Raw genomic sequence first — 15,078 nt, forward strand, 5'->3', positions numbered from 1 at the left:
ATTCATCTATTGTCCTCTGGAAATTTACCCGAGCATAGGGCATTTTTGAATGTAGGTCCTCTAGTTTGCCCAGCATAATTATGGAGCTCAGCTATCTCTTTCTGAAATGTCATAATACAGCTCTCTTTATTAAACAGGAATGGAGACAGAAGACACGTGTAGTCATAAAAAGATTGAGCAGGCTAATTTCCTGAAGTTTGTTTCCTTTTTGTAACAAATATTTACCATCATATGTTTATTACCTTGTACATTTGGATTTTTTAATAATACTTTATTGAATTAAAAATACCACATTACTATTGGCTAGAAGAGGAGACAGCTATGTTTGCCAATAATTTCTATAACTAATGCCAACGACTGGTGCCAATTTTTTTTGGTTCATATTGCCGCAGACAGCTTAGAGACGTACAGTACAAGCATTCTGTTGATGAGGCACGAGAAATACGAAGGTGAAGGCAACAAAACCTTCCAGGATTTAAAAATGAAAGCTGACCATTTCCTATAACGAACTTTGTTTCACTGCAGGCAAACACCAACTCACAGCAGCTGAACAGCATGCAAATATGACCATGGTTTAATGAGGTGTAAAGTTAATGGCACATATTTTCACAGAACGTCAACACTGAACTCTGAAGCACTCCCATCCTACATTCGTGATCAGAAATACATACATATACATAATTAAGCAGCGTCCTTTATTCAGCCAAAGCTTGTATAGGCTTCTCAGCAGAAATTATTCTACTCTAAAGTCCTTCCAAATATGTATTAAGGTTTCTTTTCTTCTTTTCTAAAGATTTCAAACACTAAGACTAGTAAAGATCCCAAAGGACCAACACACCTGCTAACTGTGCCTAACAGAGAATACTGCCGACTGGTTTGGTACACTGACAAACATACTCTGAATGAGGAGTTTCAAGAACACTGTATTTCTGGATATGCTATTTCAGCATGAGAAATGCAGACTACTTAGCAGTAAAATGGTACTTCCTAGTGGGGGTGAAACCTCCAGGAATGACAGTTCTTTTCTGCAACAATGCACTTAGCAAATATCTACCAAAAGCTGGGTAAGCAGCATAGTATTTGTTCATTTGGTGGTACCTGAATCTTCCTGGGGTACTCTTTAAGGATACACATTTCGAAAGCTTGCTTCCAGTCCAGTAGTCCGGATGGCCTGCATTTCCCTGGCTGATCCAAAAAACACAACCTACCCAGATTTGTTTCTCATTGTTTTCATGTTCTGTGTTACTTAGTTGCCAGATCCAAAGTAAACAAAACAGCAAATGTGAAACTCTGAGTTCTTTCCCAGCACTTGCATGTGTTCGACAGCTTTATTCATTTGGAAACTTTAGTTATAATTGATTATTATTTTCTTTTTTATAATATGATTAAAGTGCCAGAAATTTTTAGAGGTGGAGGGGACAGGACAGGGGAGGGAGAGGGTGAAATGATTTACCAAAAGAAACATTTTTTTAAAATATTGCCTAGTTATAAGAAGGTAAAGCATGAGTCACTCTTGCCATCTAAACTAGGACTTTGTAGAACATAATGTAGGGTAAAATGCCACCAAATGGTTTGGATGATAAAATAATCTATTTGATAACAATGCTTAGCACTTTCCATCTGTAGCTATCCTAGCTCATAGCCATATATGTGCAATCATAATCCTAGAATAGGGGAAGGAAGGGTGCAGCTAGGTTAAGTGTCTTGCTCATGATGATACAGAGAGTTAGTGGCAGAGCTGAGAACAGAACTCAGGAATCCTGACTCCCAGTCCCATCTGCTAGCTACTGGGTCACACAGCCTCCCCAGCAGATACAGCACAAGAACAGAGCTCCTCCTGGTTGGTCAGTTGGTTCATACATGAATATTGCTTCACATTACAGTCAGAGGTAGCTCCTACCAGTGGCCCTTAAATAGTTTGGAGTCAGGGTTTGAACCCAAAAGTCCCAATGTTAATCCAAATGATCTAAACCTCTCTAGTCTGCAGAGCTGAGAAGTCTTGTGGGAAGAGGCTCACTTGTGAGACTTCTGCTACATCCCAATTCCAGATGGGCCGGAAATATAATGAGAACAGCCTCTTGCTCAGTATTTTGGCACTCTGACTTCCGTGGGAGTTTTGCTCAAATGAAAACTGAATACAAACTCAATAAGGACCTCAGGACTTGGATCTAGCATTTTAGCTTTATCAGCGTGGGTGGGTTTTTCAAAAGTGCTCAGCGTTGGCCTAACTCTGTTCTTTCACCTGGGTCAATGGGAGTTTTACTGTGGATTTCAACCAGAGCAGGTTAGGCTGATGCTGAGCACTGTTGAAAATCCCACTGGTGTATTTCAGTTGGAGGTACGGAATCTTTTTATTCTCAATTGACAGCTTTGCTTCCATTACCCACCCTTGTGCCCTTGGGACCCAGGAGAAGCCTTACCTCCATATTCTTACAGAAAGTGGCATTGGTCCCGAATAGGATCTGGCACTGTTCATCGGCGCTGTAGTGCATGCCTGGCAGCTTGTGAGGAAGCCGCACGGCATACTGGCTTCGGGGGTCTGTTACCAGCAAACAGGTGCTCACCTTGGACCTAAAGAGTACAAGAGTTACACACACCTTTAAGGAGAGGAACTTTGGAACTGGACTGCTAGATCACTTGCCCAGAGACAGTGGCTCCTTCCCTTTCACTTGAGGTTATGGTGCCTTTGTCTAAAGGACTGGTATTTTTAATTGCTTATTTTTGAGAGACTTCCACCCGGGAATATCCTTTTTTAAGCAAAGATTCTGACCAGCAGGTATTTCTGGTCAGGTTGCTATTATGGGCAGGTGAAGACTGGAGATGCATGAGGTGAGGTATTGCAGTGCTATTTCTAGAGGCATCTCTCAATATGGAGAGTGAATAGTGGGACAGACACAAGACCTGAGAAATATAAGGTGTTCAAATGACTATAAGGAAATGTTGTGTGCAGTTGTGTTGTAACCATGTTGGTCCCAGGATTGTCTCTTTAATATACTGTAAAATGCCAGGCAGGCAGACCTCTGTGATGGTGAGCGTTAAGTAGGTTTCCTGGAGAATGTCCTGGGGGTGGTTATTGCAAATTCCATAATACCGGTTATGCAAAAAACAAACCTTTTGAAGTTTGCCCTGAGGAGAGGGCCACTGACTGGTGATTACCTGTTACAGGAGGCCACAGATCAAAGGCCCAGACTGTATAAAGAAATGGCTGGACTGTCCCAGACTTGTTATGGTTCTTGATCTGAAATCTGATATCAACTGGTAACCCAGCGCAAACCCAGCTGAGGGCTTTGAAAGACAGACAGCCCCCAGAGCCCTATGTTGGAGATAGGGGTGACCTCTGGTAAGCTTTTAGCATGTGTGTAGGTTCGTTTATTGTTTTTGTAGATTCTCTCTCTAATACACTTTGCTTTGGTTGGTAACTGATGTACACTGTTGTAGCCCGTGGAGAAAGGTTAACCACAGATTCTGGACCCTGGTCAGAGCTGCTAGGGAAACCAGTGAGGTGCAGAGGGACTGCACCCCTAAACCCCTGTTTGGAGGGAGAGAGATGCAGATCTTCGCTCAAGAGAGGTGACGCCTTAGAGGCTGAAACCTTCCGTGGGTGCCCTTGTGGAAAGGCAGGGGTGTGTGTCGAAGGTGCAGTTAACCCTGAAACTGTGACCAATAGCATCTTGGAAGATTTTTTAAAAGTAATGGAAGGGACGAAAGATACTGGACTGTGTATACAAGGGTCACGACCAAGTAGTTTAGGGACTAACAGGATAACAGACTCAGAGTTCAGAATCAGGCCCTTGTTTTTTGTCTTGACAGTGTCCCTTTAACATAACATTACTGGAGTTCCTATTCTCTGGATAGACTATTTAACCTCTTTTTCCCTCTCCCTCTGATCACTGCTAAAACTCATTGCTCGCTATGGAGGCTGCATCTCTGATAGTCAAGTGGATCCAGCACAATCTGTGTTTGTTCCAGTGAACGATTATCTACAAACTAGTAATCAGCTTGCCTTAAATTCTTTCTGAATTGCTAAAGAGGATAAACTAAAAACACTGGATGCTGCAGAAAAGGCATTCACAGTGAATGACACAGAATTAACTCCCTGGGAAATGAGTTCTCTCTGGCTTCAGTAAAATGAATTGTTCTATCAGGGCAGGCTGGCAGAACCTGTCAAATGGGGAGGTGGGTTTTTTTTTTTTTTTTTTAAAAGGGCACTTCCTCCTGTACAACCAGACAGAGTCCTGTCATCGCAGGATTCATTCCTAAAGTGGAAGTGAACAGGGATTCTTTTCAAGAAGCTATCAGAGTGCTGAAATTTGGGAAGAAACAGTTTTCTGTGTCTCTGCACGCTCCAGGGACAAGGTTACTAACAAAGGAGACAGATTCAACCTTCCATATAGTGATTGTACACCACCCTCCCCGACATTGCTTTGTGTTTGAATTTCAAATACGATCCTGGTTCTTTGAGATACATGGCTTTCACTGTTCATCATGTTCTTACTTTAGGAACTTTTCAAGGTCGTCACGGCTGCAGGAAGACCAAGAAAGGTCACTGGGGTTCCTGCCCTTCACCCATTCTCCAGACATTATGTGAGATCTTCCTGCGCAGGACAAATGGTCATCGTCATGGCTCATCCCCATGCTGTTCGGTTAAAAAAAACAAACAACAACCACCACATAGATAAAGCCATACTGCGGGTTTGTCATTTCCCACTGCATCTGATAATGACACTCTGATTATCTTATGGGGAACATAGTGGAAAGTAGAACTGATCAAATAATGCACAATTAATAATTTATCCAACAAATTTACCTTCGATGTCATAAGCAAATCACAAATTCCTTGAATTTACCTATTTTAGCTGCAAATTTTTTTAAAAATTGTTTTGCTCCATGGATTGATGGCAAACACTTCACTATGGGGTCTGATAGAAATATTCTAAATTCCACCAGTGATTTTTAGTGGAGAGATACCTCTGAGAAATTATACGGAACTGCTTCTGTTCCCTGATTAGATGAACCCATAAGTACATCTGGATGAATTCTTACGCACACGGATGCAAAAAGTGGTTTCTGTGAATGGTCATGCAACCTGAAATGTGCTTCCCCGTAAAACTCAGTCATTCAAGGGTTCATGGAAAGCAAACGCTCAAAAAGGATGTAGCCTGGCTGAAGCACAGAATATCAAAAGGAATATTTGTGGAAAACTTTGCATTACTTGCTCAGAACTAGTGAATGAGGTTAACTAAAACCATGTTGAGTAAGGTCAACGAATACTGAAGTACAATTATTACTAAACATGGAACCAAGTTCTGCTCTTGTGCCAGTGTAAATCTGAAGTAACTCTACTGACATAAAAAGGGGTTACTCCAAATTTACAGTATTATTAAATATCTCTATTTCAGCAGCCCCTGGACGTCCCACCCAGAATCAGGGCGTCACTTTGCTAAGTGCTGTACAAATGCATACAAAGACACAAACCCTGCCCCAACCAAATGTAAATGTGAGCATCATTTGGCCCATGGTAGTTCATCTAAACAAACAGTGCACATTTACACATATTTACACACACAACTGAAAAATTAAAATATCGTTCACCTGAGGATCTCAAAAGGGCTTCACAAAAACTTTTCCCCCGTTATGCACCTGTGAGGCCATGTATTATTAACAGTGTTGCTTGAGTTTTTCCTCTTGTAAAAAAGAGAGGATAAGTGACTAGTTCAAGTTCACACAATGAGTCAGTGGCAGAACCATGCACAGACACCAGAAATCCCGATTTCCAATCCCATGCTCAGACTACTAGACCATTTAACCACTTAATGTAGAAGAGAAAACAAGTTCCAGCCTGATTTGATAAGTAACATTTTAAAATCTTAATGTCCTCCCTTTGGTTCCTAAACCCATCTTAAAATGGGATGGGAATTGGTTTACGGATTTTCGCAAATGGTGCCCCACGTGATGTCAAGTGTCACTCTGCTGGCAAAGTGGCAGTCATCAGCATTAGGTTCAGAATTGCCAACTGCAAGTTCATAACTGAAATCTCAGATGATTATCAGTTTATTCCTTAGGAGAAGAGCATCTTACCATATAAGCTTCCAGCCTGCTGGACACAGCAAGATGGCCTTTATTTCCTATCATGATGTTGGACTCCCAATATGCAACATTACTCTATAAATCAGAGTTGCCTATTGGTTTTTATATTCAGTTCTCATTCCCCTGCCTTTGCTTCTTTGCAGTTTTGGGATTCAAATATTCAAAACCTAAATGCGGCATAAATTTCCAGTTCTGATGAACCGAAACCAGCTTCAGCAGCTTGATAATTATGGCTTAGATTAAACCACCATTTATGCTATTTTTAGCTTAAAGTGAAAATTACATGGCTGAGTCTATTATTTTAGGTTTATCTCCAGGGATGTTATTATTTCTAACAATCTTACACTTAGCATAATTTTTAGAATCAGAAGCTCATGGTTATGCATGTTTTTTAACCTTTGTGGGTTTTGAACACAGGAAAAATGTTAACGTCAAGCATATTCTGTTTGACATGCACCAATAATTTAACAATCTAGCAGCAATTCTAACTTCAGAAACAGAGGGTGAAATCCATGCCCTCCTGAACTCAATGGGAGTTTTGCGACTGACTTCAACGGTGGCCAGGATTTCACCCAAGATGGTTTATCAATGTTACTTTTATAAAAAAAATAAATAAAAATGCATCTTAACACCAACTATGAGAGCAGAGCCAGCCGTATTCTTCTACTGAAACTTGTCCCCTACAAAACTTGCAGTCTTGGGAAATGAGAAAGGAAGATTTAAAGTGATAAAAGAAAAGCAGGTAAAAAGCATAGGTAAGTTGACTTTAGCCCTTCAGAGACATGGCGATCTTCTGCAACATTGACTTAGAAAAGTAAGACAAGTTTTCTGAATGTTTGCCTTCATTCTTTGGTCCATCTGGGTCACAAGTCAATAGATTCCCAGTAGATTTTCACAGAACAAGAATCTTCTTTCATATGGCTGGTGTACAGCAGCAACTGTAATTTCACCTCAAGCTGGCAGAGCCAGATGGCTACATCACGAGTAGCAGAATTTATTGCAGTGATGCCTCCTTCATATTTATAAATTGCGCAGTGGGAGGGGATATGTTTGATGGTCTGTCGTGAGGAGCCGCACTCACACGCCAGGGAGTCCTTGATTTCCCATTTGTACGTTAGATGTCTGCATCTATCATGGTTGGTTCGGATTCGGTTCAGAGTTGACCAAGGTGACCATGGAAGGTCAAACCCAGGAACCTTCTGTGTAGGATCCAGCACAAGGCGCTTATTTTTTAAGTCTTGTTTAGCCCAATCTGCTTTCCAAGCCGCCTCCTAATCAGAGCCTGATTGCATGAGGCTAAGCGAAAGTTCCCAGAAAGGCTTGTGGGACTCAAGATGTTGCAGGGAGGTTTGTCAAGGTCTTGGTGGATAGGAAGACATGTTTCCCTGGATTCACCAAGCTTCGCGGAATGTCGCAGCAGTTCGGCATATTAGCAGAGGAGCGATGTTAGACAGAACCGGTTGCCATGGTGCTGGAGTTGACTTAAGGGTTCCTGTGATGCACCACATCACCGTATTCAGCTGGGTATCCACAAGGCATGTGTGGCTGCATCTGCTCCGTACCAGTGCACAATATTCAGCTACTGAATATACAAGTCCTATTGCAGATGTTCACAACACTGATGCTCATGCACCCCAGGCTGTACCTACTAGTTTCTGGATTAGGTTGGCTTTCATTTTTATCTTTGCAGCTACCTTCTCAAGATGATCATGGAAGGTGAGGGTGACCCCTTAGTACAGGATTGTGGTTATAATGTGACTGAATCCCAAACCTGTCCTCAGCAAAGCCCATAGACCATAAGTTACAGTCACTTCTGACCCCTTTACTCAGACTGAGTAGTATCTCAGCCCTTCAGGAAAACCTGTGGATTTTGGTTTGTAATGTACTATGCAATGGGCATTGGGATGGTGGAATCTGGCCTTTCTTATTCCCCCTTTCAGAGGGTTTGGCAGAGGCAAGAAGTCAAAAACAGGAACATATCATAAAAACCTCAACCTAAGCTTGGCTGTGCGTAAAGTTTCCCTCCAGGGACTCAGAGTACCCTGGTTCACTCCAGTCCAAAAGAGACAGTCTCTCATCCTTTATATCATGCTCAGAGATGTGGGGGGAATGCATGCCAGCATGACTCAGAAGTAATCACCCTGACACTTTGCGCAGGCTTCTAATGCCTGAGCCTAGCATGACTCCACGCAAGAGTCCTGCTGCAGACCTACACAGGCACAAATCATCTTCTCAAAGTCATGCATCAAAAATCAGGTGTACTGGGGTATGGTGCTGATGATTAAGCTAGGTTTCACTGAGCACTGCTTTGTGGGTGCGTTACCTGTACATTGTAGAGCTTGCTTAGTGGGAATCCAAACATACATTACTCCATCATCATTAAATGCTCATTAGGAGCAAAATTTATTAATTTAAACATTGTGGCCCTAAACCTCTATCTACTCTCCAGTTCCTTGGATTGTCTAAAATAGTGTTCTCAACCTGTGGTCCGTGGACCCCTGGGGCTGCGCAGACTATGTCTAACAGGTCCACAAAAAACTTAGCGTGAAAACCGACTGAACAGAATTCAACTATATGTACAGACAATAGATTTCCAAAGGGGTCTGCACCTCCATTCACATTTTGTTAGGAGGTCACAAATGAAAAAAGATTGAGAACCTTTGGTCTAAAACACACTGATCCATGTACTGCTTATCTGAGATTAAAATCTGGCCCTTTCTGAGTTCCGTTCACCTGGGTAAAGTCTAAATCGCCACAAAGGCCAAAGGTCTATCATCGCTAGCTTATTGGAAAGGAATCACTGAGTTTTGGCCACAGGTAACTCTGCACAGATTAGGTGTGTGTGCTCACCACATGCACTGGTGCCAGAAATTTTCCCCTTAGCAGCATCCTTAGGGGACCAGTCTGGCGCCCGCTGGAGTGGCGCCCACATGGCGCGGTATAAGGGGCGCTGCCGGCTCCCCCCACCCTCAGTTCCTTCTTGCCAGAAACTCCAACGGGGGGGAAGACGGGTGGGTTGTGGAATGGACACGAGCAACACATCTCAAAGAACACCAGTTACAGAAAAGGTAACTGTCTTTTCTTCTTCCAGTGCTTGCTCATGTCCGTTCCATATTAGGCGACTCCAAAGGAGTACCCTGGAGGCGGGTAGGAGTTCACGGACGTGTAGATTGCAACACAGCGCTGCTGAACCCAGCAGCTTCCCTGGCCTGCTGAGTGATGGCATAATGAGCGGTAAACGTGTGAACAGAGGACCCCTTTGCAGCTGTACAGATGTCCTGGATAGGGATGTGCGCCAGGAAGGCCACCTGAGCTCTCGTTGAGTAGGCTCTGATAATTGGCGGCAGCAGAACCCCTGCCAGGTCATAACAGGTCCCTATATATGAGGTGATCCAATTGGAAATCCTCTGTGAGGACACCAGAAGGCCCTTCATCCTGTCTGATGTAGCAAAGAAGAGCTGAGTTGATCTGTGGAAAGGCTTGGTATGTTCTAAGTAAAAAGCCAAGGCCCTTCAGATGTCCAGCATGTGAAGACACCTCTCTTCACTGGTCTTGTGCGGTTTGGGACAGAACACGGGGAGGAAGATGTCCTGGTTCATATGGAAGGTGGATACCACCTTTGGCGGGAAGACCAGGTGGGGCCGCAGCTGAACTTTGTCTTTGTAGAAGACCATGTATAGCAGTTCTGGGGTCAAGGCTTTAATTTCAGAGACGCATCTTGCAGACATCACCACCGCCAGGAACGCGACCTTCCATGACAGGTGGGAAAAGGAGCAGGAACCCAGCGGCTCAAAGGGTGGGCTGGTGAGCCTAGAGAGGACCCATACATGTGGGAAGAGCCCCTCGAGCCCTCTCAAGAATCTGATGTCATATTATGGGAAAACACTCTCTGTCCTTGGATCGGCAGGTGAAAAGCAAAGATGGCCACGAGATGCACTCTAATGGAAGAGTGTGCCAGGCCCTGGTTCCTCAAATGGAGCAGGTAGTCCAGGACAGCCTGCATGGAAGAACACGAGGGATAGATGTCACACTCGGATGCCCAGTGGGAAAACCTCGTCCACTTGGCCAGGTAAGTCAGTCTGGTTGAGGGCTTCCTACTTCCCAGGAGGACCCGTTGGACTCCTTCCAAAACAAGTCCGCTTCTCCGGGTTCAGCCACATAGCATCCACACCGAGAGGTGGAGGAACTTGAGATTGTGGTATCGGAGCCGACTGTGCTCCTGTTACAGCAGGTCTTGTCGGTTGGGCAGGGGCCAGGGAGGGCCCGTTATCAAGCTCATAAGCGTGCCAAACCAATGCTAGCGAGGCCATGCTGGGACAATCACGACAAGCTGCGCTTGGTCTCTCTTGATCTTTGCTAGGACCCTGCCGAGTGGAAGCCTGATGTACGTGTTCCCTCCGATATCTGACTACTACAGGAGAAAGGCGTCAGCGAGGAGCCTTTGCTCAGACCCTGTTGAGAACAAAACCGATGGCATTTCCTGTTCTGTCTGGTGACGATCAGGTCCACTTGGGGGAGTTCGCAACCTTTAAAGATCATGCAGACTACCTCTGGGTGGAGAGACCACTCGTGGTGAGAGGAAAAGTCCCTGCTGAGCTGGTCTGCCAGCATATTCTTCATGCCGGGAAGGTGACAAGCTTCTAGGTGGATTTCGTGGCTGATGCAGAAGTCCCACAGACGGAGCGCCTCCTAACAGAGCCGACAAGCGTGCTCCCCGTGCCTGTTAATGCAGAACATTGAGGCTGTGTTGTCTGTCAGGACTTGTAGTACCTTGCCCGACAGGTGGGACAGGAAGACTCCACACACCAGCCGGACTGCTCGGAGCTCTTTGACATTTATGTGCAACTTCGCCTCCTCTGGGAACATTGGCAGGATGGCATGTTTGGAGCTCCTCATGTGGAGTGAGGCCAACAGTGGCTTGATGGTGAGGGAAGATCACGCAGAGGGGCAGGAACTGAATTTTCCATTTTGCAGAAAACCATGTGATTTTGAATTTTTTTTTCCATTCCAAAGCAGAACAAAAACAAAAAAAGTCAAAGCTTCCTGCAACATGAAATTCTGGAAAAAAAATTTCACATCAATAGAAACATTTCATTCTGATACCGACTCTTTAGAATTTTGTATTGTAGAATATAAATAAAAACAAAGTCGTTTTGAAATAGAAAATCAAAATATGCCATTCTAAAAAGATCAGAACAGAACATTATGGGAATGCTCCATTTAGAGTTGGGGATTTTTTAATTAAATTTCATTGAAATCGAAATGTTTCTAATGAAACATTTAGCTTTCAACAAACTGGCATTTTCCGACAGAAAAATGTTCCCTTGGGAAATGTCCAACCAGCTCAAAAAGACTGCAACGAGCTCAAAGCTGAGGGATGTTAGACAGTAAGGGAATGAGGAGAGGTGGGGGAAGGAAGCCCTTTCTCCTGCAAGGAGATTGCAGTGGGTCAGGAACATAAACCAACGTTTGTACATATTGCGGCACACAAGCGGGAGCAAGACGTGTTTAACTCTCACTTGTGCTGTGCCAGTCATTACACTATAATGGCCAGGAACCTGCCTATGGCGGGGTCTGGAGGGAGCCGAGCAAACTGAAGACTCTAATGAGTAAAAATAAAGACTAAAATAGGACAATTTAGAATGGCGTATACCATGCAACATGGCCGCAAAGAGAGAGGGGAATGCCTGTTTCGGCAGCGTATCAGAGAGATAAGAGTCCCTCTCTAATCTGTTCTCATGCAACTGTACCCAGGATATTGTGCAAAATCAAATCCAGGGCTCCATAGTGCCCAACCCTATAGGGAACTTTGGGGGGGTGGGGTGTTTGTGTGTGTGAGAGAGTGTGAGAGAGAGAGAGAGAGAGAGAGAGAGAGAGACCTTCCCTGCACTTGAGCTCGGGCCAAGTGAGTCTGGGCCAAGCCTGGGTGAGAGTACGAACTGTTCCCTACTAGTGCCTCTGTAGGGGCCAGCAAGCTAGAAGGGGGTGGGGATAATCCCTGCCCACCACTGCACTGTGCAGAATGGCTGGGTGCCTTGAGAAGGGAGACGGCACGACTCTATAATAGGTGGCATACTTGGAAGTTCCCAGTGAGGGATTCTGATTGAGCTGGCCAGAATCCCTCCTGGGGCCTCCCACTGCACTGGGCTCGTCCTCAAACTCTCCAGTGTGGACCATCATTTCCAGGTGAAAATCTGGCCCTGAAATAGGAAAACATATGGTAGCATAAGCAATCCTTTAAACTGATATTCTGGGAGCCAATAGGCTGTTTCAGTCAAGGCAGACACGTTTGTTTACTAAAGCCTCTTTTCCCGACAACACTTTGCCTAAGCCAGGATGTGGTCAGCTTTTTGCTACAATGTGTGAAGAACTGGGTTTCACCTGAAGCCATTTAGCCAAAATATATTTTAGTTTTCTCATTAATTTTTATTTATTTATTCTTAGCATATGTTGCAAATGGCATCTTTTCTTTGACAAAAAACACAAGTAGCAGTTACTAATTAGGACATTCCTGTCTTTGGTTTTATTATTAAAGTATTTAAAAAAACCTGATTGCATTTGGGAAGTTTCTCTAAGGGAACTGTAAAGGCTAAAATTAATTAATTTCAGCTTCGGTTCTGCAGTGTATATGTCAAATCCCCACACAGAATGACTCAAAACCAAGATCGCTTTAAAGTTTGAGGTTTTTTGCACTTTTTTTTAAATTGACATGTTTATGGAAAAAACCTGGATTTTAAACAGCAACTGTTTAGCAAGTTCTAGGCATAAAGGGTTAGATCCTCAGGTGGGGTAAATCGATGGAGCTCCATTGAAGTCAGTAGCGCTATGGTGATTTACACCAGCTCGGGATCTGGCCTCAAGGCTCCAAAAGCAACTGCTTCTAACCTTTCAGTGCTGGTTTTCTAGGAGAATACAAGTCCACGACACCTTTGGAGCCTGTTTTAATTGGCACTGGGAAACTTTTCCCAGCAGTTACTCTACCTTACAATGACTCACTTGAGAAACGGATTAAATGACCTAAAGTACTAAGGCCTACCCCTCATGCTCACACACTATTTTCTGAAGTTCAAGCGTTCTCAAGTACATCAAAGGGAAGAGCTATTCCTAAACACGTAGTAAATATAATGCCATGCTGGTTCTTTTCACTAATGACTAGCTCCCTTTCTTTTTAATAGAAATAAATTGGGGGGGGGGAAAGAGGGGGAAGCGCTGTGTGTTCATAACTAATCAGCAGTACAAGTGCTGACTCAGTATTTTGCATTTCCTTTGTAAGCAACTAATCTTACCTGCCATTCAGACTTCACAGGGAATTAAAGAAGTTAATCGGTCCAATGAAATATTTTGCAGAGGGGGTTCTACTTTTAAATGAACAGAAACCTCTTTAAAACAGAGAATAAATGTGGTTTCAGTATGAAAAGGGACTATTAAAATGGCACCATATTACTCAACAGCTCTGCCCCTTGTGTGTACTCAGAGTCGCATCTAGCTAATTTATTACCAAAAGTAAACATTTGCTACACATTACTCTTGTTAGCATTGCAGAACCAGCAGAGTTTTGTGAGACTGAGCTAGATTCAATTCCGGATCATGCATCAGCACACAGTTGCTTAACCAAGTTCTAAATACTGAGCGAAATTCGGCCTTCAGTTATACATGTCCTAGCTCTTGAGTTTGCTCAGAGTGCAGCACAATGGGGTGCTGATTCTGAACGGGGCCTCTAGGCACTCTATGACACCAATAATAAAATATTTAAAGACAATAGGGTTGCACCGGGTAGCAGAGTTTGGCCTACAGAATAATTATTGCTGGCGAGGATGCATGAGCCCAGAAAGAAGCAGCTTGACCTTTAGATCCCAGGTCTGGCAGTTATAAAAAATGATAACTGAGCAAATTTCACTGGGAATCACAAAACTTCAACTTGTCTATTTCACAGTCATTTGCTCTGCAGAACCAAACATTAAAAGTATCGGAACTAGGAATTAAAGACATGTAATTTTCCATCCTATTACAAAACCAACACCTCTCAAAAGTCTACACCTTATTCTATATACTACAGTCTATGGTGAAGCGTTGTACAAGTGGTCAGAGCAGGGGAGTGGGAGGCAGGACTCCAAAGTTCTATTCTTCACCTCTTCCACCAACTCATCATGTAACCACATTTCTCTAAGTGTAATTAATTTGAGTTTGTTTTCCCTGTAGCAATACCAAACGAATGCTCTTGTTTTATTCAAGTTGCTCGTTGACATTCTGCTCTAGACAGTTAATAGAGCGCAACTGCACATCTTGTTTGTCCCTGGTACATTTTCCAAAGATTCCTGTTATTCTTTAAAAACCTGAGCCAAAACCCATGAAAGCCAGTGGAAAGGCTCCCACTGACTTCAATAGGCTTTGGATCAGACCCTAAAGTTCTTAAGAGCGTGCACACAAGTGCTCACCAGAACCACTCTGGCTCTCAATAGGTTTCCTATTAAAAACATGGAATCTGAGACTTAAAATAATGCCGGGGGTCAGTGGAAGGAACTAACGTAAGTGATGGTTTACATGTTTTTGAACAGCTGTAACTTTGCAGTTGATAATAGGCTATTTGAGAACTCCCTATGATTATTTCCACTCATTCCTCTCTGACATGGCAAGGGTGGAGACATGGAGGAGAGGTGAAAGTTTGATAGAAATGTACTGCAGCAAGTACAAGTTTTTGAAAGGGGCTGGGGGCTAAGTGGGAAGCCGTGGCCAAGGGAAGACTGGGGCAAACACCAGAAACTTCCACACGCTGTCAGCTGCAAACAAGGGCCTCAACTAGCTGCTAGTCAGAGCTTCTTCATTTCATCTCCATGCAAACCAAACCCTTCCATTTGTAGGCAAGTAAATTAGGGTCAGCTAGATCTTGGTTAGGTTTCAAAATAAGCAACACTCAATTCTAGCCAGCTGTCTTCCTATTCATTTATTAAATCTCTGCCTTATACTCACTTAACTCTTTGCACTAAGGACATC

The 15,078-nt window shown here is 43.6% G+C and overlaps 1 protein-coding gene across 2 annotated transcripts in view; it reads right to left on the minus strand.

Moving 5' to 3' along the window:
- ADAMTS17 (ADAM metallopeptidase with thrombospondin type 1 motif 17) overlaps window positions 1-15,078 on the minus strand; it is a 254,629-nt gene that overhangs the window by 132,701 nt on the left and 106,850 nt on the right. For both annotated transcript variants that reach the window (XM_084641878.1, XM_084641877.1), the window contains exons 9-10: window positions 4,496-4,636; window positions 2,421-2,571 (exon numbers count right to left, since the gene is read on the minus strand). In XM_084641878.1, coding sequence (XP_084498004.1) covers window positions 2,421-2,571; window positions 4,496-4,636 — 292 coding nt within the window. The remainder of the gene's footprint in view (window positions 1-2,420; window positions 2,572-4,495; window positions 4,637-15,078) is intronic.

This window comes from Lepidochelys olivacea, assembly GCF_965140295.1.
Source record: "Lepidochelys olivacea isolate rLepOli2 genome assembly, chromosome: 10".
Classification (NCBI taxonomy): Eukaryota; Metazoa; Chordata; order Testudines; family Cheloniidae; genus Lepidochelys; species Lepidochelys olivacea.